The sequence below is a fragment of the Pseudoliparis swirei genome, chromosome 10, assembly GCF_029220125.1.
Source record: "Pseudoliparis swirei isolate HS2019 ecotype Mariana Trench chromosome 10, NWPU_hadal_v1, whole genome shotgun sequence".
In the NCBI taxonomy this organism is placed as follows: domain Eukaryota; kingdom Metazoa; phylum Chordata; class Actinopteri; order Perciformes; family Liparidae; genus Pseudoliparis; species Pseudoliparis swirei.
In genome coordinates this window covers 5,816,126-5,840,015 of record NC_079397.1, presented here as the reverse complement: position 1 = coordinate 5,840,015, position 23,890 = coordinate 5,816,126, and the positions used below count along the sequence as shown (strand labels likewise).

At 41.8% G+C, this 23,890-nt stretch overlaps 1 protein-coding gene across 2 annotated transcripts; it reads left to right on the top strand.

Moving 5' to 3' along the window:
- The first annotated feature begins 414 nt into the window (after window positions 1-414).
- syt10 (synaptotagmin X) lies at window positions 415-15,617 on the top strand. Of its 2 annotated transcripts, none has more exons than XM_056424955.1 (7): window positions 415-657; window positions 1,345-1,756; window positions 4,882-5,443; window positions 6,796-6,916; window positions 7,736-7,907; window positions 10,384-10,513; window positions 12,259-15,617. In XM_056424955.1, the coding sequence occupies exons 1-7, from the start codon at window positions 471-473 to the stop codon at window positions 12,328-12,330; spliced, it is 1,656 nt and encodes a 551-aa protein (XP_056280930.1). In that variant the 5' UTR covers window positions 415-470; the 3' UTR covers window positions 12,331-15,617. The 2 variants fall into 2 exon arrangements, with proteins under 2 accessions (XP_056280930.1, XP_056280929.1); XM_056424954.1 differs by having other exon boundaries at window positions 415-672.
- Window positions 15,618-23,890: the final 8,273 nt, after the last annotated feature.

The following is a 23,890-nucleotide window of genomic DNA, read 5'->3' as shown; positions in this document are numbered from 1 at the left end:
TTGGGCACCACTTGAGTCACAGGGAATAACAAAAGTACTGGAATCTAATATCTTCATGGTGAATTTTTTGTTGTTGAAATTCATCCATCCATCTATGATCCCTCACCGATTATCTCGTCAGGGAGACGTTGACCAGCCGTGGAGGACTCTGGAATCTATGGAACCAGCATGTGTTGTACGGAAGGCGGGGACACACACACACACGGGGGTCGCCAGTCCCTCAGGAGGAACTCTAGTCGTTTCGAGAACAAACAGTTCCCTGACTGGCACCCACCAACAGGACTCACTCGCACATCTTTGCGCATCGCTATTGGACGCCGCCAAGGGTTGGACTTGGACCACAGTGCCGACACAGTCGCTCCTCGTTACGCGCTGGATATGGATCAGGACGCCGCGCGCCTCTCTGCTCTCTCCCGCGGACGGGCTGCACTCTGCGGCGAATAATATCCATATATATATATACAGCCCAAATGAACCACCGCCCTCCCGGCTCCCCCGGCGTGCAATGGCTTAACAGGGGAGACATGAGTCTCCGGAAGGAGGACAGCATCACCTTGTGCCAAAGGGCTCTCCAAATCATTACGGACCTTTGTCTCACGGGACACGTCGACCCGGAGAAATGTTCGGACATATTTCCCCTGGAGAGCAACATACCAGGTAAAGGACATGCAGGTAAATGCCCCCCTTCTCCTAAAAAAAGTATTTATTTTCTTCCTCCAATTCCTTCAGTTATACACTCGCGTGTGTCTGCGTCGTAGAGAGGAATTGACTTGTTGCAGCATTTGAAAGAAAATAAAGAACACATCTCTCACTTGGTATAATATCAAATCTAATAGATAATAGCTCTTATAGCTGTCTGCGTTGTATCGCGTTGAACTGTTGCGAAAGTCTTTCTCCACCTGTTACGCATCTCGCTGCGGCTCAGTCCAGACTGGTGGAATAACAACAGGTGGAACACAGACATTTGGCCATCTGAAAGGCTTTGCAATCTGGGTAATTTACTCGGTGTCGGTTTGATTCACACGTTTTGAAAAGCTGTATTCAGCCTCACTGCATATTATGAAACAACAATACACAGTGCAAAGTTTAAATATCCACAAGAAAAGGAAAAGTCATGTGATTCTCTTCATGTTGTGGTGCATACATTACTTTATATTGTCCTGCTTTATCAAACAGGTGCATATGCTGCCCCTTCTTTCTTACAGCTGGCTTTCTCTCCTTTTTTTCCTCTTTCTCCCTTGCATGTGTGTCCGTCATATTCTGTCTCCCTCCCTCGCTTGCTTGTCCTTCTCCTCCATATGTGTCTCTGTTCTCCTCTATGGGTCTCTCCATTGTTACATCTAGACATCTCTATTAGTCTCCTTGCTGTGGTCGTGGGTTTCTGTGGCCTCGCCCTGTTGGTAGTCTCTCTCTTTGTCTTTTGGAAGCTGTGCTGGCCTATTTGGAGGAGCAAGGCTCTGTCGGCGCACGCCGAAAATGGCCTCCACGTGGGTTTCCCCGAGGCGCCGCCGCCGCCGCCCGCGCCGCACCCCGGCTCACCGCCGGTCCCCAAGTGCAAAGCGGCGGAGTTGGAGAAGAAGCGCCCGCTGGAAGTGAAGCCGAACGGACGGAGCACCGTCAAGCTCCTGGAGGCGGCCATGAAGATCAGCCAGACGTCTCCGGACATCCCCGCCGAGGTGCAAACGGCCCTGAGGGAGAAGCTCAGCCAGCAGGCGAAGATCCAGAGGCAGACCACGGAGCCCACCTCCTCCTCCAGGTACCGTACACAAACCATCCGATTAGCATGCACACATCTGGTGCTTACAATTACGACACAAATGGCTGGTTGGTCCTCCCCTCCCCCAGCACAATGCAAAGTCCTGACACATGTGACACGTTCCTTGAGGTGGTTTGGCACGTGTCATGCAGAGAGCAGCGTGGGCTATATCCTCTGACCTTGAAACGCCGGCACGTGTTGAATTGTGTGTCTCTTGCACTGTCTGACCAGAAGAAAAAGGATTTTAGGGTTAAAAAAACAACAAAAAGAACAATCTCCTCCTGAAGGCCCATCAGCCAGCCAGTAAATCTCCTCGTCGCTGTTCAAACCCTGTAATCTCTCTTCATTCTATATGTGCGGAGTCGGGGTTGTGCGGCGACGGCGGTAAGCGACCACAGTAATTAAAACGACCGGCTCACGCTCCTCTTTGTTTCTCCAGCACTGTGTTTAAACTAGATCGTCCGTAATTAGCGCCGCTGTGGGCTGGAAGCTGTCATGGCGGATTGGTTGTTGGTTCTTCTGGTGAGGCGCGCCAGTCAGCTGCGCTCAGTTTCTCAGAGGAAGCCATTATTGACAATTGCTTCGGTTTGTCGTGCGGCTCGTTTATTCAATTACATTGAGACGGCGGTCTTCATGAATTACACACCCACGAGAGATGCAGAAAGGCCAGGTTATAGATTCCAATGCCCACTTTCTTAATCCTTCCGCCTACTCTTTTGGCGGTAATTCACGATTATCGCTGATTGTTTCCTTTTTAAATGACAAAAACACCTACAATATGCTCTCAGCTCGAGCCCAAACACCAGCCAGTGCCAAATATTAGCTTAAAGGGCAAGTGTGTAGGATTTAGAAGGATTCACCTTCAGAAATATACTGTACGATAACGAATAACAATAATGAAAACTATGAATCGTCGCGTTTTCATTAGCTTAAAGTGAGCCCTTCACATCCATCCATTGTACCGTGTCGCACTGCCATGTTTTAAATCAGACACTCAGTGCGTTTACATGATGGTATAATTCGAATCTTGCTTTAGTCGGACTATGCTATCTTTTGGGGGATCTGCTGTTATCCCAATATAAATGGCAGTGAGTAATTCGAATCATTGGCCGAAAGCATGTGATATCCGATACGATAGGTGGCGCTGTTTTCATTACAACTCGTGGTGATACAGCCATTTCCGCTTGACCTCTTCACCACCACCAACAACAACATTTCGAGAAAGATGGCGAACAGAGAGCAAGGCGAAGCTACATCCCTCTACTATTCTTCCATGGTGTTAATAGGAGTACAGCGAATGCAAATGGCGCTATTGGCTGAGTTGATAACGGAGAGAAGACGCCGTCGCCGAAGGTACATGGAGAATTTAATTTATCGTCTCTTTCGACTTCCGGGTCACGACATGGGAGGGAGGGAGGGGAGGAGGGCGGCGGGATCTCGAGCATGCGCAAAGACGCAAAGTCCAGTTCCGAATCGAATTCACCGTTACATGCCGCGGGAGTCAAATTATCAACTGGATCGGATCGAGCTATCCAGGGGTGTTAATCGGATCGAAGTCGGACTGCACATAGTCCGACAAAGGTGTTTACATGAAACGGATAATTCGATTTCAGTCCGACTAAGCCAATAATTAGATTGCATGTAAACGCACTGATTGTCTCTAGAGTGAGCCTACCATGTCTTCTACGTTACCTGAATGTCACTGTAGTTCTCTGACATGAATCTGTGGGAACCTGAGTTGCAGAGGTCAGAGCGCCCAATGCTGCCGTCTGACTCCCTTTGCTCCGAAAGTCGTGTAATTATGACGTGAACGGCCTCCGAGTGAGGCAAAGGGCGTTATGACGACTGTGCATTTCTGATTAGTCTATTTATTAGCAAGTACAGACAGTTTAATTTACAGGCAGGACATTAAGACAACGATTGGGCTGTAATTAAGGACATTTTTTAGGACAAGGGAAAAAATGTACTATTTATTATCACCTACAGTCCTACACAGTGGGGGCATTATTATCATGATGGAAGATTCTTACCTAGCATGTCCGAACATGATTATATGTGTTGATATAATACATAAATAAAGAGAATTCATATATCAAGCAATTACAAATAAATATATATATATATATATATATATATTGGAAATTGCTAATAAACCTATGTGTTTGTAACTTTCTGATTGTTAGGAATATAAACTTGCATTACCTACAACTTCTTTGTTTATGTTCATGACATTTAGAACTAAAATAAGAGTGTTAGCTCTGGTGTGAGTAGTGGATTTAGTGTAACTAACCTTGAGTGTTTTAAAAGGATATTAAAAGACGATAACTACAAAATACAAATAGTTACGAGTATTCTCTGTCCAGTTAGTATTCAATGTGTTTCGCATTATTTTTTAAACTTTAGGTTTGTTTTCGCTCTTCGGCGACAGGTTGCCTTCTAATTTATTTACAATAGTCAAGTGTCGAGTATCACCTGTTCCGCGGTGATTCCGGTGTCGCATCATTTGTGCCACGGCTGTCAGAACGCCGTGATTTGTCTTACTGTCAGAAAGGAGGAGGGCCAGTTGCTAGGTGACGAGATTTGCGAGCCAAACACAGCCGTCAGGGTTTTCTTTTCATCAAAAGATGTTAACTTAAAAGACATTTGCCGCATTCAGGTGCTATGTCTCCCCCCCCCTTCCCGCCACCAACTAAAACCCATGGTCAGTGGTGACAAAAGAGGAAGAAAATGAGGCCACTTGTGATGTTAGTCTGGGACTACTTTCAGGGTAAAAAACACCTATGTTCAGTAAAAAGAGAGAGAGGATGCTGAGTTTACTCTGTCGTCAGGCAGTGTCCTTGTTGTACTCGAAAGGACAGATTTGAGGCAAATTAAGATCTACCTCAAAGGAAGTGTTGTCTTGTTGTTTAATGAATATGTCTGCTTTTTTACCTGAAGATCTAGGACCCTCTTTTGAGCATCAATGTCTCAATGCATGCTCCATGATCACCTCATTATTATGCATGTTGCTTTTCAGATAATAACCCTCTCCTGACAAACCATAAGCCATCCTCATAGCAAAGCCACTCATACGTAACACTGACACTTGAGACATTTACCCAATGCCCTTTACCCTTTTCCAACAGGCACAATTCATTCCGCCGCCACCTGCCTCGTCAGATGAATGTCACCAGCGTTGACTTCAACATGGATACGGTGCCTCTCCGCCAATCTTCCACAGTGAGCATTGGAAGAATAAAGCCGGAACTCTACAAGCAGAAATCTGTGGACTCAGAGGATGGAACCAGAGAGCCCGTGGAGACTTGCGGAAAGCTCAGCTTCTCGCTGTGTTACGACCACGAGGAGCAATCTCTGGTGGTGAGAATCCTCAGAGCCTTGGAGCTGCCTGCCAAAGACTTCACGGGCACCTCCGACCCGTACGTTAAGATCTACCTGCTGCCGGAGAGGAAGAAGAAGTTCCAGACTCGCGTCCACCGCAAGAATCTGAACCCCATGTTCGACGAGACCTTCTGTTTCCCCGTGGTGTACGATGAGATTTGCAACCGCAAGCTGCACTTCAGCGTCTACGACTTCGACCGCTTCACCAGCCACGATATGATCGGCGAGGTGGTGGTGGACAACCTCTTTGAACTCTCCGATCTTTCCCGGGAGGCCGTGGTGTGGAAAGATATTCATGCAGCGACTACAGTGAGTTGGTCGTTCACACGTACACACAAAACTCTACATACGTGGACATCGTTGCTACGTAAGAAACGTTGCACGTCTTTGCCGTCAAAGAGTCAACAGGGAAATTCGTACTATTTTTAGGAAAGGTCTAAACATTGCACATTGCAGTATTGCACTGAATCACTTCTAATAATCAGAATTTATCAACAGCGTTCCATGAACATGGGCGGTGGAACGCATTGCATAATTAAAAGGCTTTGGGAAATGCATTTTACACCCACACACATTTTCCAGAAACTGCTGGGTACTCCTCAGAGATATATATATAGCAACAGAAGTAAATGAGGTTAACTGCCACACACATACTCTCAAGCCTTTAAGTATTTACACAAACAATATTGAGATGTTTCTCTCAGACAGTATAAAGTGGTTATTTAGCCCAGAATGCATTTTAGTCCTACATTATCACAGTTTACTCAGGTGCCTCTGCCTCGGCGATCAAAACATTACCTTCGCATTGAGTATTTATTTATTTATTTGTTTGCGTGTTACTCGCATAACTCAAAAAGTATTAAACCGAATCGCATGAAATTTGGTGGGATGATTGGTTATTATCCGGGGACCATTTCATTAGATTTTGGGATCGATCGGGTCAAAGGTCAAGGTCATGAAAAGGTCAAAATCTTCTTTTTATCCAATTGGCATGCAACTAATGCCAAAATGTTCATAATTCAATGCTCAATCTTGTGATATGCGAAGGTATGCGCTCTACCGAGTGCCTGTTCTAGTTATACTGATGCATTTGATTGATATGAATAGTCACCATTTATATTTCCATGTGCCAATAACTACAATAATATGAAGACGTGGTAACCGTGTGATTGACAGGTCGCTACCACAACGGTATCCCGCCTGTACGTTGTCCGTGTTTTAGTCTTGCAACTTGAACCCCTCAAAACATTTTTCTTTCTGTCAGAAAAGCACTCGCTCGGTGCTTGTAAGCGCTTCATACCAGAGTTTCACTAAAGAGGCAATGAGAGCGTTCTTTTTTAATGTTTCTATGACAATCAATATCTTCTACCACGACTCTAACCACCGTCAGAGGACAGACTCGCACTGTGTTCGACCCTTTTATTTTTGGACATTGAACCAAACGCAGGATACCTAATTGGTTTTGCAGGAGCAAAGTTTTGGACAAATGAAAATGTATCCTCCTGCTGTCATGAATGTCGGTGCAATATTTCATGGCAAACCAATATATTGTATGTTTGGACCAAAATAGTAAACCACATGTAGCTAACAAAATACTTTATTTACTGACCTGTTTACTCCTTCAAAAGCTTGAAAATGCACGTCTTTTTTCTTGTCTCCAGGAGAGTATTGACCTGGGAGAGATCATGTACTCGTTGTGCTACCTCCCCACAGCAGGAAGAATGACCCTAACAGTCATCAAGTGCAGAAACCTTAAAGCCATGGACATCACAGGCTCATCAGGTAACTTGACAGCGAATTTGATGTGGCGAATAAGATTCAATTCAATTCAATTCAATTCAGTTTATTTGTACAGCCCAATTTCACAAATTACAAATTTGTCTCGGAGTGCTTTACAATCTGTACACATAGACATCCCTGTCCCAAAACCTCACATCGGATCAGGAAAAACTCCCAAATAACCCTTCAGGGGGGAAAAAGGGAAGAAATCTTCAGGAGAGCAACAGAGGAGGATCCCTCTCCAGGATGGACAGGTGCAATAGATGTCATGTGTACAGAAGGACAGATTTAGAGTTAAAATACATTCAATGAATATGACAGAGTGTTTGAATAGTTGGTAGTAGGCATATTCCACGATGGAGACCTCCACGATCCATCAGGTAGATGGAGGTAGAGAGGAGGAGTGGGCGGAGTCTCAACAGTGGGCGGAGTCTCAACAGGGCAGTGGCGTAGTTGGTAGCAGGAATTCCACGACCCAGACCTCGATGATCCAAGATGTAGCTCACATGCTGAGGCATGAATCAAACTTAGCTGAAACAAGACAGCGGCTGGCCACTTAAGATGGGAAATGGAAAAGAGAAAGTAATGGGGCCGTAGAGGACGAATTATTAAAATTATATAATAGTACAAGCTGTCAGCATACGTCTGTCAGATGTGCTTTCCACTGTGAAAAAGGAAACCTTTTGTATTTTGTGAAGCTTCAGCACACCTGAGTGTGAAAAGACATGTGAATAGAACATCTTAGAATAGTTTCCGTTTAATGTTTTGTTCCGTAAGTTTTGGTTGACATCATCATCATATGACAGTAAACATGTCTCCCAGACCCTTACGTGAAGGTTTACCTGATATGTGATGGACGGAGGTTAAAGAAGCGAAAATCAACCACCAAGAAGAGCACCCTCAATCCAGTGTACAACGAGGCCATCATCTTCGACATTCCCCCGGAGAACGTGGAACAAGTCAGTCTGTCCATCATGGTGATGGATTATGATCGGTGAGTCGAGCCGTCACCAGATACTTGTCCTACGGTGCAGGATAATGTGCTGTCTCCAAGTCAAGAATTGGGGACTTTGGAGCGCAACTTTGTGCCTGTTGCTGGACGACGAGAAGATGGTGCATCCAAAATGTGTCTTCACCAGTGGCGGCTGGTGAATTTTTTTTGGGGGGGGGGCGCAGTGGTTTAAATAGCACTCAACAATGAGAAGAAAAGAGGTTTTGAGTAGAATATTGTAAAAAACAACGCTTTATTTCAAGAAAACTCCGTGCTCAACACTGTCCAATAACAACTATCAACACACTGTAACTTTGGGCATGAGAGGTTCAGAGCAGCTTTAAGGAACATTGGGCTGGGTTTCAGAGGTTTGCAAAATAAAAGAGTTTCACCCTCACATGAAAGAGGTTCAGAGCAGAATAGAGTCAGAAAGAGATCGAAGAAAAATTAAGAAAGACAAGATGAAGATTACAGCATAACATAAGAAGAAAAAGAAGACCACCCACGACTATCCCCCGAGAGCCACAGTGGGAGGGAGAAAAAAACACCTGAGCACAGCACATACCATATTTTAGTGATGAGCACATTTACATAGAGGGGGGAGGTAGGAAGGGAAAACAAAGGTAATAAGCCCATCCATTGGGGGCAGGGGCAGGCAGAACACCAGCAGCAAGCAGCAGCCAGGGGCGGCAGCAACACAGCGCCAGCAGCCAGCCCCAGCGCCGTCACTGGGGGTAAAAGGGGGTAAAGCGGATGGGGGGAGGGGGATGGGGGCAAATCAGTATTAATGAGTATTATTGAAAGTGTGTCAGGGTATGTATTCCTCCGTCCCCCACAACAGACAGACAGAGTCAGTCCAAGCAGAGATAGTCGATGGTGATTGCCATGGAATGAAAGGTCAGGAACCAACAAAAACAGGTGAGGGTGATAGGGAATGGGAAGGGAATGACTTCTTCAGGCAGGGTTGTGTTGTTCCAGTGTTCCAGTAGGCCAAGGCAACTGCTTGGTTGAGGGAGGAGCGAGAGATAAAAGATTGGGATTGTTTGTCTGCCAGCCTGCTATGATGCTTTTATCTGGCGCACCACCACCATTTTCAAATCATTCCAATTTCTCCATCCCGTCTTTCGGGCTTTTAGGGGCTTTTTAAGCGCCTGCTTTTTCCTTTCCTCAATTTTTCACCAAAAATCCAAAAAAACCCAAACAGCAGAAATCCCAATCATAGTCGGATAGGGTAGTCCTAGATGAAGGCTACGAGGCACACGGTTAGGCACGGCCATCACATCGATACCGACCGGCAGGCGCAGCAGCAACGACGGGCAGAAGCTTCTCCAACCCAAGCTTCTCGTAAGAAGAGTATGTTGAGAGACTGAGAGAGAGACCAGATGATCAGATGTTGATGGGTCCATGGTTTGGTTTAGAGAGAAGATGAGAGAGAAGAAAGGCAAAAAAAGACAAGACATGACGAGAGAGGCCAAGCAGGAAGAAGGGGAGGAGGGAGGAGAGAGAAAAAATCGACATCAAGAGAGCCACACATGTTACATTGGGTGACAGAGCAGACCCACTACTGTAAAGAAAAGTAGCCTCCTCTCTTTAAAGTTGGCAAACTTCTCCATAACTCTCTGGTTAAAGTCAATCATGTCTGTAACGAGCCTGTTTCCATTATTCTTGAGGGAATGTGTCTGTTTTTCAGAACTTCTTCGTTGTGTTTTCGATGCCAGTTGGGTCTCCTTCTGCTGCTCTGCTCTGCAAACAGGGTTAGCTTCATGCTGTTAGCGAGTTAGCTCCATACTCTTAGCTAGATAACTGCGGCAAGATTTGTGCTTTACACTTGTCTGAAGCTCTTTAGATCCCTCCCCCCGTTGTAGTCCAGAGAGTTTCAGTCCCAGGACTTTGGAACAACAGACAGGGGAAACTAAACAGCGCATTACTCACTGAGCCTCCAGCTAACAGCTCCGTTAGCAACCTGCTCGTGTAGCTCCGTGGAGCTCTCTGGGCTGAGGGAACGATACCGGTCTCTGATCTGCCGAATAGTCCAATCACGTGAAATAATAAAACGATGTCATTGGCCAATGAGCGCACATTTTTGTGCCCCAAGAGTCACGTTTCATCCGCCAATGAGAAGCCGTCCTTGCCGAAACGACCGTGAAATGTTTGCTCGCTGCCGCACACACACGTTGGGCCGGAGCCCCGAAAATGGGGCGGGGCTTCTCTCCGTGATAATGAGTGGCGATATATTATATTTTGTCACATTAACTTAAGTGGTTGTTGACAGGCTGACGGTCTCCCACACACATTTAGCGCGTCAACACGGTATATTTACTATTTAAATGATTTGGTATATAATGTTTTTTGACAGGATGTATTTATTTTATTTCTTCTTCTTTTTTTTTTTCATCTCAAAATGTTAAGAGGGGCGGCGCCCTAGCGCCCTCTATGGACGAACCGCCACTGGTCTTCACGTGTGTTTCACTACTTACAGAGTTGGACACAATGAGGTGATCGGCGTGTGCCGCACCGGGCCAGATGTCGAGGGTCTTGGTCGAGATCACTGGAACGAAATGTTGGCTTACCCGCGGAAGCCCATCACTCATTGGCACGCTCTGGGAGAGGTATAGACACTCGTCTTTTGTCCCTGATTACTTAAATAACTCCTATTTACAGAGATCCTGAATGGGACTTTGTCATATTCTGTGTGCTTGAGCTTCCTGATATATTTCATTCATGTAGATTACATTATTATTATCAACACACTTAATCAATGTCCCTGTATTTGTTTTGTATATTACAAAACGGCAGGAAAATCTAATGAAAAAATTATTAAGAGTTAAACGTTCTCAAATTCATGTCATACAAGTGCCATTTGCTTTGCAGATTTTCTTTCACAGTTTTGTTTAGATTCTTTTTAAATATTTCAACATTTTTGAGAGATGCATTTTTTGCAAGCAGCTGTTTTTCTTCTGATTTAGAAATACTGAAATTACATTCTAGACAGACCTCCTTTACGGACATTAGAAGAAACAAGTGTTTGGTACATGGGGACAAAAAAGTCCATACAATATTACAAAAACTATTTTCGGCCAATTTACATTTTCATTCAAAAATTACGATATTTGTCTGTAAAAATCATAAAGAATATAAATGATAAACTTGAAGGAATATATTTGGGACATTTCTTCACTGTCTTGCAAGGAGTCATTTAAGAAGATCTACATCAACTCAATCTCTGCATTCAGCCAGCTAAGTTTGGTTTAAGGTGCTTTCCAACAACTCAAATAATGTCTTGCTTACATGTTTCATGCATGTCCATTTAACTCATGTCACACTTAAAAAGAGATATTTTATTATCAAGTACTGAAAGACATCATCTCAGACGCAAACAAAACAGTTTGCTAGCTAGTAAGATAATTTCACAGTTGCTGGAAGGCCAACTGTGCCCCTCCTGCCCCCCCCTGTAATGTATTTCATATTGTACATGTTATCAATGTTTCTTCCTCTTTTGCCCCACCCACTTACCATCCGACGAATAGGAAAACACAGGTGATTACCCGTTTTCAGTGGTAAATCTACTTCATTAGCTTTGGTGAAAAAGGAAAACTGTGATCATAAGCAAAAACAGTGTCCTCTGTAGCTCATGTCAAAATATTGTTCTGTAATAAACACTCATTGCATATGGACAGTGAGGGTGTCCAGACCAGTGGACGAGCATTTAACGCCCGCTCCCAAGCTATATAGGAAGTTTAAAATGGAAGCTGTGTCTTATGCTATATTTTGATAAGAAGCACACAAACAGAAGAGGATCTTTGTTGCCCGAGTGGTTTCATCGGTATCTAACAGCCTCGTTTTTGAAGGTGACGATCTCATTTTTCTTATCCAACAAAGTCTTTTTTTCCCTCTGCTGTGCAAAATGCTGGAATCTGTCACAATAGCCAAACAGAGAGTGTTGTTCCTAAAGAGAGCTTCATTTTTTGACAGTCAACTTTCAGGTCTACAAGGGGATTGGGATGCTTAAAATGTAACACCGCATATTGAATCATGGCTTACCACTCATACATCGTAACAGAGTTACACTCTTGTCTTGTTAAAATATGAAGTAACATCACCAACATATGCACATACGCACAAGTAAGTAAGTTTATAACCGATGTGGATGACGGACATAAGAGTGAAGTAAATATATTAGAAGTCGCTACGAATCAAAGTCAAATACAAAGCCACGATCTGGATCGGCTGCCTAATGTGACCGGACCCAGCTGTGTCAATGCAACTTCTTTTTTCCCCCTTTTTTTTGCCTATGATCACAGTCCACCCTGAGGCCTCTATAATGTGTCGTGTTTTGTGATATCTTACCTTGCAGTTGCCTGGAAGAGCATCAAGCTTTGAGAGTCACGGTTCGTGTCCTTCACCCAAACAGCCTCAGACGCCCTGAGGATGGCAGGTGGCGTGGTAACACCGACCCTGTAAACAACAGGTGTTTGTTTAGAGTTGCTAAATTCTCCTGTGAGCACGTTGTACGAGACATCATTTCTTATGTATGTTTCTAAAAACAAGTTTGCATTACAATCCTTCTCGTTTGTTTATTCAAACTCGGGTCCTTCAAGTGCTCGTCAGAGCTGGTTTTTTTCGGGGTTTTTTCACACATCTGCTTTGAAGTTCTCCGAAAGGCTTTACATAAACACAGACCACATGAATTGTAGCCATTCACTGCGAGAAGTCATCGAGGAGTCACTCGCAGCTGCATCGCCCTTTTTAAGATTTTGAAAAAGAAAAAGAAAAAAGTTCCCCCTGGCCCTAGAGCTCCGGAGTGAGGTAGCATTCCCCTTTCTAAATGGCAGGAAGTTCAAGGGCTACGCTGCTCGACGCCATGAAAACATTGACTTGATGAAAAACATTCAATGAATCCAGTGAGTCTCAATCCAGGTATTTGCTTAAGAATGCAGGTACATGAGTGTTTACAAGGGCTGGGTAAAATCTGTCTTGAAATTCTTCAGTCACAAACGTTACGGTTGTATAAAACCAGCTGTTAATCGTCCACCGTCACCTGCAGACGTCAGAAAAGTCACCCGGACTCTCAGATGTAGAGACGGTGTAGCAGATACATGTAGCAAACTAGAAAAGTCCATCTATGGTCACATTGTAAAAAAAAAAAAAAAAGGAAACTTCATGTGTAAATCCGTGCAAACCATTTTGTAATCGGTGTCCTACATTCTAGCGTAAGTACGCAAAGTTTGTACATTTAAGGTGCTCGTCATTTGTAGCTAAGATTTGGTGCTATAGCTAAAAGGGGGAGGCAATAGTATCACGATACTTAATTCACGATACAATCTTAAACATTACGCGTGCGATTTGTGAAATAGCATCTATTGCGCTATATTGTTTTTAAATTTTAAAGCAGACGGACTTACTAAGAACTCTCCATCTTTGTTCCCCTCTGACTTTATCCATCATGACCGCACCAAGAAGAACCATTTAGAGCAGTGGTTCTCAACCTTTTTTGAGGTATGTAACCCCTGTGAAATATTTGTTTTAGCCGAGCACCCCGTGACCAGTGCAAAGCATTTTGGGTTGAAAAAGAAATGTAATACGCAGCATTTTGCAATAATATATCATTTATAACAATTCAGTTTATGAACTTACACTTGTATTTTATTGAATATTTATTAAATGAGTATTTTCAAATATATTTTAATACAATTTTACGTACCCCCAAGGGTACACGTACCCCCATTTGAGAACCACTGATTTAGAGGACTCAAAAGCATTTGTTACCAAAAGTATTCATTTGTATTGGCAACATTAAATGTTATATAATGAAAGGTTGCATGAGTGTATTTAATATTCCTAATTTTGTTTTACACCACTCCTACTAGCTAATCTCAACAAGCGTTAGAAGGCAACTCGAACACTCGGCTTTCATCAGTAGCTCAGATTTGCACGTCAAGTTTCTTTTTTCTACCATGTGACCCCAGAGAGGCTTAATAGCAAACATTCACAGAAAGATAAACAAAACATCAACATGTGTTTTGTAATCATTTAATATATTTCAAATATGACAATTTCATATGTATTTTTGTACACACCAGATCATTTTCAGCATATCATTTTACATTAAAATAGCAGCACTTAGACATGTGTTGGTCATTTGTATTACGCCTATAAGTGCATTAAATGTAATTAAACTGTTGTTTAAACTGCAAATGTCCCTCTTGATAATGCACGTGCCAATGATTCAGAAACTAGTGTCCAATCATAGCTTAAAAAGCATAACTAGTCACGGCAAGCCTGTCAAGCTTTATTTTGTTCCTCTCCAAAATAATCAATACAAGACCAAAAAAGTAAACAATGGATTTAACAGTGTGTTTATCAGTTCTAACTTGAGCTGCAAACGTAGAATGTAATTATGCATGTTCCCTGAGCATACTTATAGAAACAGAAATACGACTTCTAGACTAAAATTACAAGAACAAAAAAGTTAAAAGAGTAAAAAGTCAAATTCTGAAGCTAAAGTTAGCTTAATTAGTGAGCTAGCTAATAAAATCTACCCGCTAGAAACCCAAGGTTTCTTTTGTCGACCTCTGACTTATTGTTTTGAAAATGCCAAAGTACCGTGTTTAAATTGGTAAATCGGCCACCATTGTTACTGTAAACAATGTGCCGTCTAAAAAGGGAAAGCTTAACAGGCTGCGGAATATTTACTTAGGGGGCGGAGCTTAGCTTGTATGCTCAATTGGCCAAATAGCATTAATGCTGGAAAATATTCAATAAAGAGTTGCTGTGGTGAACAATTTTCATGCAGCTCGGACTGGTCTCGAAGGATACAGTCATGTGACGCAGAGCAGGCATATTGCATGAGTGTAGTATAAACGGTCTGCTAATTGTTAGTTTAGTGGACAGTATGCAGTACATACTTATTGAGTACATGGTATCAATACGCAAGTATGCAATTTTGAACACACACTTTATTACACAACATATTTCTCTCACCAGTTACAAAATCAGGGAAATATAATCCATAAAACATTTGCAACTGTTACATTTTTTTATTTTTTATACATAAAGCCATAGAAAATTAAGTTCAATGCATCTGACTCGAAACATTGACTCGTCTTCGTTTCATGTGAGTAATAAGAAAATAAATAAAAAAACATAGCAAAGAGAAAAAAAGGCAATGTACTGTTATCTTACTTGCACATGGATATACTTGTGCTTTTATCCCCTTGCACTTCCCTCAATAATAAAAATAAATATTTTAAATTGTAGCATGCCTCTCACCTCTTTAAAAAACACACCTATTGAGGGAAAAATGTAAGAAATTAATATGTTAGAGTATTCAAATAAAAAAATATATGTAAATAGTATTCTTGTCAATGGCACTGTTTGTATTCAAGAAGTTGTTGTGAATTTATGGAGATAGAAACATCACAATGTATTTCTATTGTTCTGTGATAATCTGAACAGCTCAGACTTGTAATTGAGTGAAATTTATACACGTGTAATACTTGTGAACAATAAATCAAACTGGAGACCCAGTGAAGCCAACTCTACCTTAATATTCCATGTTTAGCAGTATCGAGCTTTATTCTGTAAGTGTTTGCATATTGGTTGATTCTACATCGAGCAAGAACAACTGCAACTGCTGTCATGATGTGTACAGTTTGTGATAACTTTTGTAACACTTTAAAGTGAACATTTGGAATATGATTTATTGTATCTGTTTCATATGTATTTTAACTAAATAAATTTAAAAAATGAAGAGTTACAGCAGGTCTTTCTCTTTGTCTGGTAATGACCAGCATTAATAAAAAGAATACTACATTATTATTCTCCTACCTTTGGCATTTGGTCCATCTCAAACTTAACTCTGACGAAATAAATCAACTTTTATGGGGTTTTATGTCAAAGTACCACGTCAGATGGATATCTACCAGTGGACCAGACAGTACAATTTGAGCGCTGTGTCATTTATGTCAAGATAAAATGTGGATTATTTTGTTAACGTTAACAACATATCACATGGACCTTCACATGGAACACACTCTTTGAGCATGTTGCCCTTTGACACACACTGGACTGGTCATCCCGACCGAGGAAGTTAGATTAGGCAGAATATGCTGATCTAAGTTAATTTGTTGTACCTTGAGTACAACTCGTTTGTGTTAACCTTTCGCTGATGTCTCAGCAATTGAGTTGAACCTAATTGACGCTTCGCTAAGCCCCGCCCCCCCGCTGCTCCTCCGTGAAGCGGTCCGAGCCAACGTCATCATGGAGCCCACACTGCCACTCACTGAACTCCCTGAAAAGACATGATCACATTTTGGGGAAAAACAAAAAAGCAATTTCAGAGAGAAGCAGACAGATGGATATACAATGTGCATTTGAAGGACAGAGCAGTGAAAACAGGCTTAAAAGATAAAGATACAAGCTAAAGTTACAGATCTCATTGTAAAAGTGAACCACCACATCGAGACAGAAGACGGGTTGCTCTTTATTATTCACTGTTACATCTATTAAAAAGCAAAACAAGAGCATGTAGACATGGACGCGGACGCCTTGATTTAAGATTGTTACGAAGCAAAATGCAATTATTGAGTGTTTAGTACTGCTAAAGTGAGTTTATATAAACCTATGTCACACACGTATTGTTTTGCTGGTGCTGCTTTTGTCTGATGCAGCCCATCGTGAGTCGCCTCTCACCATGCTGTCAACACAATCATGTGGATCATTTCTAAAGTGTTGTCTGTATTGACAACGGCACAATTACCCGACTAGACAAGAGAGGCTTTGAACTCTTCTGAATTGCATGAAATCAAACAGTACAAAGAGAACATTTCTTGTTTGCTGTTCCCAAAAAACGCAGAGCATTTAAGTGGGATACAATACATCTACACTTTCATAAAAAAAGGCCCTTTTCCAAACCACCTGTTGCTATAATCGTCTGACACCCCACTGCATCCATCAACCTTGTATGACACTCGAGCTCAAGCAAATACAAGGCCACCCGAGTTTGTGAAATGCTTTTAAGACGCTCGTCCGATAGACGCTTCCCTCTTTCTCATCTCGCATCCGTTTGATAGCAAAAGATCAAGAGAACATTTTGATCTTTCTCTCTCGTGCAGCGTGGCACGACTTCCTTTTGCATTAGTTTCCCTGGCAATGAAAAGCTGCCCACTCGCCATGCACTAAACCTATATTTAGAGTGGAGTTGTATCTCTGCCTGGAAAGGGCGAAGAGCTCCACGTGGTGATGCATGTAATTAAAGCTTTGTCATTTCCTGAATGCTTGTTTGAGCTGGGTGTTTAACACCAGTGCTCTATGGAGACTTAGAAGGAGATTGGACCGGCCTCGTGGCTCAACAATGCACCTGCAGGATTAGTCACAATTTGGGGAGGGGAGAAGGGGGGGGGGGGCTGTGATTGATCATCCCAGTTTCAAATTGGCAACAGAGAAGATGTAAAATAAAGAGGAGAGCTTCTTTCAAATTCTACTCTTTGAAGACATGTCTTGTTTTTGAATGATGTGCAACTTTAATTTGCCATCACTAGCTTATCAAAGAGCCACGGTAATGCTAGTATGATTGGACCGGTTCATTTAATCAGATTCTTTATTAAGATTTGCTTGTAGATATTAAGGCCAGGGCATGTTTATATATCTGTCTGGCATCACCTAAGCTTGTATTGACCTCATTTCACAGCTAAATATACTAGTACGCATACAAAGGTCTGCTTTAGTACAGCCTATGTTGGATACGGTGGGTCAAAGGTCTACTCATTAATGCAGAGACAGCAGGTACTAGTTTTATTCTCAGTACAATTTCAGTGAAAGGGGCAACTGAACAGTTGTGTAATGCCACCCATTACTGCCTATCAGCCGTTTTAATAGCCGTCAATGTCCCCATTCAATTATTATTTCTTTTTTGAATCAGGGCTCTCAGGCACATGTTTGTGCTTAGAGTGCACCTGTTAAAAACTGGATTACGTCATTCAAAATATAGAAATTCCTAGAGTAGAAAATAACATTTCCAGAAAACATCATAAATGATTATATATTATTCCATCTCAGCACGAACACGAAGTTAGCTAATCTTCAATTATATTCAAAACGAGAGATGAATTAATAATTCCCCCTGACATCCTGCAACAGCCATACGAAGCCTCGTGGTTGCGTCATGATTTCTGATTATTCTGACCGATGTGACATTAACATTCCTCTCTTGTCCTAAAGGTGGACTGCAGAGCGGAGAGGGTCGGTAATATTCTTCCAAAACATTTGGGATATTTTTGTCGAATATCTCATTACCTCCTGAGAGCATTTAATTAAAATAACTAAACAAATCTTTTTTTTTCTTTGTGACATCTCTGGCTGTCAGATCCAAACATTTAATTTGTCCCGCATGTCGTGGTTGGACGGGCCACCTGCTTGTCACCTGTCACCAGAGTCTTCCACAAGCTGCTCGCTCTACAGCTGTGAGTACATGCAATAGGATGTTCATTGTTTACGTTCATAGGATATTTTTGTGGCTTTGAAGTGAGGCCTAAAAAGACGGGCTGTCAGTCTTGCTAACTTGACTACTTATTTTTGCAAGAATGATGGACTTCTGGAGTTAATGTTGCTCGCTACTTTCATTGGAAACGAATCGTCGACACTGAGCTGCGTTTTTCGCTTGGATGACTTTCAAAACATTGCGTACTTTTGCGAGATTTTCAAGATAACCAACCCTCGTTTTAACCCTTGTGTTGCCTTCGGGTCAATTTGACCCGATTCAATGTTTCACCCTCCTGTCGCCTTCGGGTCAATATGACCCGATTCAATGTTTAACCCTCCTGTTACCTTTATATTTACTAACATATTTTACCCTTGAGGTCAATATGACCCCAGCTATTAAAATCTCCAGAAAATTATTAGAATTAATATTGTTTTCCAAGTTTAAGTGTGAGGTACTTTATGTTTGTTTGTTGACTCCCGAAAGAACACCGACATTAAACATTGAATCGGGTCAAATTGACCCGAAGGCGACAGGAGGGTTAAATATTGAATCGGGTCAAAATGACCCGAAGGCAACACAAGGGTTAAGGATGTTTAGCAGATTTTAAACAATTAGCATGAGGCATTTAAGGTGGAATGGCTGTGTGTCTGTCCTTTGCTTTAAAAGTTATCTGTATTTCTCAGTATAAAACACCCAGCAGGCAGTGAGTATAATCGATTAACGCATTTTAATATATTTTTAAAAGGAATGAGAACAAAACTGAAAGCTGTTAACTGTCAAGCTATCACCTAACATAGAGGAGATGACGCCCACTAAATGAAGCATTAGCAGAGGTGACAAGGAGGTATTGACGTGAGCAACTATAAATAAATGCTTCATCCCTAGAGGGTCAGAATGCTCCCTCATTCTACTTCAACTGATTGGCCTTGACAGAAACATCAACCTCATGACTAAACGTGATGTGGATTCATTACCAAAGAGAGTGAATGTATCATAGAAGATAGAAGACAGCAAAAGACCGAGACCTCAGTCTAGAGGGCTCTTGTGGACCGGCTGTACTCCCGGAAGGGCGTCACGTATAAATAAGATGGGTTTGTTTCTTGCCTAAATGCACCTTAGGAGTTGTAGTTATCGCGCCGTTTTAATGTTCAAATGTTACATGTTTACCAGAATCACATATTTTCTTTGGCAGCTGTTCATTGTTTGCACTGACGATTTAATCTGCAGAGTTCTGTGTCCATCCAAGACAAAGAGTGTCATCTTACAGTTTCTTTGGAGAACATAGACATGTAGTCTTCATAGATAAAGGAGTCTGAGAGTGGACAGGAAGATGTGTTAGTTCTCCAAAGTCTCATTAGTCACTCAAGGATATTTTCAATTCAACTCCTTTCCAAAAATACTTTCCACTTTCCAAAAGGACGGGAGGGTCAACAAATAAAGTACAGAGGTTTTTATCTCGCTGTCGAAATCCTGGAGACACACAAAAGCTTTTGCTGCATTTGAGAAGCGAAAGCAATGTTTTCTCACACTTGTTTGAGAGAGAAATCCTCTTGCTAACCATCCAAATGTTTCGTCCACTCCAGATTCTAAGAAAACGAATCCCAGAGATCACCCTCTCACTACCAGAGATAAATACGTAAGGCCTCTTTAAAGATGTTCAATCTCGTGCTCCGGGTTTTCAAAGTTAGTCTCAAGGGTGGTAATTAAGACCCCACGAGCACCGCCGAGACGGGAAACAAGAGGCTTCACTGTGGCTCCAACAGGTGTGAGCGCCTGGAAAAGACGTGCTAATAACAGGTTGCGTGAGCGAACGGCCCAATTCAGCCGCTCTGCTGATTTAACATGGCGGGCAGAGGTGGAGGCAGTCGGCATGAATCACCCCGAGAGATGCAGAGGACAGAGTGGAAGGACGTGCGATTGCATCTAAATGCAGCCGTTCGTCAAATGCCTCTCATGCCGTCACAGGTGTGACTCATCCAGCGGTGTCATGCGATTCATAACCGGTGACACATCCGACGTCCAAATAAACAAACAAACAAACAGGTGGGCCCTGTACGCAGAGGGAAACACATAATTACGCCTTCAGATTCCAGATCAATGACTACATACGTATTAAGTTGACTAATCAGAAATGATGCCTTCAGGTTTTATTATTACTATTGAGCAAGTGCAATCACCGGCATGCTTCTAATTTGCAACTATTTTACAAAGACATGGGTGGCACATTCCCATGTCGCCATGCTGCAAACGAGTTTAAGAGACCAACATACTGAATGATTACGAGAGCACAGATTGATTGGCTGCTGATTGAAATCAGAAGGTTTTCAGCTAATCGGCCGATCAGTCTCACATTTCAGGTTTTTTTTAAGTAATAAGTGGAATCAGCCTTTTTTATATTCTAATGATTTCCCATCATGCTGCCCAGAACTTTAATGGAGACTGCATTGACTTGCATTATGGTACGTTTATGCTTTACTCAATAAAATTTGTTTTTTGAAGGTAAATCATGATGCGAATATGATACACATTTAAATTTGATCTTGTAAAATCTTGATGTAGAATTGTATAATTAAAACTATAATGCTTTTTTAAAATTAGAATACAAAACTCTATGTATTTCCTCATCATTTCAATAGTGCTTTCATGCAAATAAGCTCTATAGATGACAAAAACAAAGTAGAAAGATAACATACATATTTTGACAGTTTAGACTGACTTCAAGACGGTTAAAAATGTATTTTGGGATGGTGGGGAAAAAAGTTATTCTTAAGACTTGAGCGGCCAAGAACATTTCAATCAGTGCATCCCTAATAATCACTGCAGCTGTTTATCAGTATTAAACAGTCAATCCACACTGGAGCTCTTTGTCCTTCACGAGTCCAGCTACCACCATTTTCCTGATAATGATTTGACAGTGCGACCGAAAGCTGGAAACATCAAATTAACTTCTTTTTTTTTTAAAGGAGAAGTTGTTAAAGCATTTTAAAAAGCTATCAGTCAATGCCGCCATTTATTATCAAGAGTGAATCTCAGTGTTGGATCATCTAGATTATTCTTTTCCTCGACCTGATGTTGAAGCTGTACGTACGTGACTCTCTCACAACTCTATTTATGGTAAAGTCGTGATTTTTCAGCTCTTGGAGATGCATCACATCCCCACGCCGGTGTGTTAGTCCAAAGCCTGTGCCAACAGCAGCCGGCACATGCGTGATGTCAGCGTTGCTTTTAAATTGATTTTTCTTCTTCTTTCATGAATGAACAGCCGGAGCTCCGACACTCCAGTGATGACTCGTGTTTTTTGACCAGCGTCCTCACAATGTGTTGCCTTCAGGAAGCTGTTTGGCAACTGCATCACTTTGTACTATTATAGAGCTTCCCCCGCGATACATGAACAATAGTGACGCACACACTCCGTAACTCGAAATGACTCACTCACTGGCCCTGTGAGCCGGACAATCCTTCGCAATACATTTGATTTGCCCACACTTTACATGAGTAATATCACTAAATACCAGCAGGAACATGATCCAAGAGCTGCAATCTTCTTCTTGATAGAAAGAATTATGGTATTTTTGTCTGTACTCTGCCTACTAACTGATGTTAGACAGTGCAGTGAGCCAATCGTGGCCCCGACAAGCGATCCAAAGATGATTACACAGGATGATTACCTATCAGAAAAGTCTATATTCTGATAAAACAACTGTAAAGATGTTTTTAAATTTTTCATTATTTTATGTAAGGAATTGTGGAACGGTTGAATATGCGAAGCAGGGAAGTCAAGCATGGGTAAACAACGTCCTCTGCATGTCATCGCTGCATCACAAGGCCTGCTGCATCACGAGGCCTGCTGCATCACGAGGCCTGCTGCATCACAGCCATCACTTAAAGGGAAGATGAGAGTTTTTTGCACTTTTGTGTCTCTTCATCACACCCCGGTACATGAAAGCCTTTATGATGAAGCTCATGAATAACCATTTTTATGGGAATTAACTCCAAACAGGCTCTAGAAACTACATGTCACGACAACATGTATACATGTATGAATGGAAACAGAGGGTATGTTAAAAACGCACACATCACATTACCTCAAATGAAAATGTACGTTCAATTCGGTACGAATATTTGAGACAAAATTCATATTTGACACCAACTGTGCTAAATGTGGCACTCAGAGTGACTTCCTCTTACACACATGCCTTTCAGCACTGTGATGAAGCAACAACAAAAATACTTGAAAATGGATTTCAAGAACCTGCAATTATCACGTCTTTTTTTTCAACAACGATTTCTCTCTTTCGAAATATTGGGAAAACAAAATAATTTTTGGGCATTAGTTGAAATCACTTGGAAGTTGAGGGTGCGGTTTAGTATCACAGTAATTTTTGATCGTCTGTTAGTGTTATCATATCTACCAGAGTGACGATGCATTCCAGTAGTGACGTTGTGGACTCAAGAACTTACTCTCAGAGGGTTGCAATGAGGCGCTGACACGATGCATGGCGACATCAAATCTTTATAAGGCCAGAGGGATTTGGGCTTGAATACTTGCAGGAGATTGATGCTCCGTCGGCTAGGCGACGGCTGCTTTATACCTCTGGCTGCCACCAACTCCCACCTCAATTTGAAGGAGGTTGGAAATAAGCCCAAACATCGCTGTCTCCGGGGCAATCTTAAGACATTCAGAGAGCCGGAGCCAGAGCATTTCTCTGAGCTGGCATCCTGTGTGTGTTTATAGTACGGCAACACATCGGCGTCTGTTTGCCAGAAAGAAACCACCTGTTAACGCATCAAAAAAAGAAAAAGGCCTTAAATATGATTTTTATAGTTTTAGATTCTAATCGGACCTGTGAATTTAATTTAATAAAGTGCTGTGTCATATAATTGACCTCTTGGGTTTAATCATGATTATTACTTGAGTACCCAATTATCTGCCTAATTAACAATATAACAAAGTATTATATTAATGACATCACTTTTTGAAGTGTTTAATGTGGATATAAATAAACTAATCAATAATGAAAATACTAAATACTTTCGTTTTTAACAACGGGTTGTATTTTCATGATTTCATCATCTGCAAAGCACAGCGGTCAAGAAATCCAGAGGAGAACAGAGTATTTGTACATCAAATGGAAATAATCAAGTATTTAAAAACAACCCACTGCTACCTGAATCCATGACCACTGCAATAATGTGCTCTTGTTGTTTTAACCAAGTTCATCCCATCATAAAAACAAAAGTTTGATATAAACGGAGGTTAACTGCACTGAAACAGGATAACAACTCAAATGTGTTACATTTCATAAATGTGGAAAATAAATTAAGCAGGCAGGAGTGAAAATATGTGTTAGATCTCCCATGGTACTTAACAACAGGCGTACTGTAATTTAAATCTCATTAAAGAAAATCATTAATAATTAAAAAGACCCATGTTCGACTACATCACGCAGGCTCATGAGAGCCATTGTGTTGCATACTATGGAGTTGAATACACACTGAGGCATTA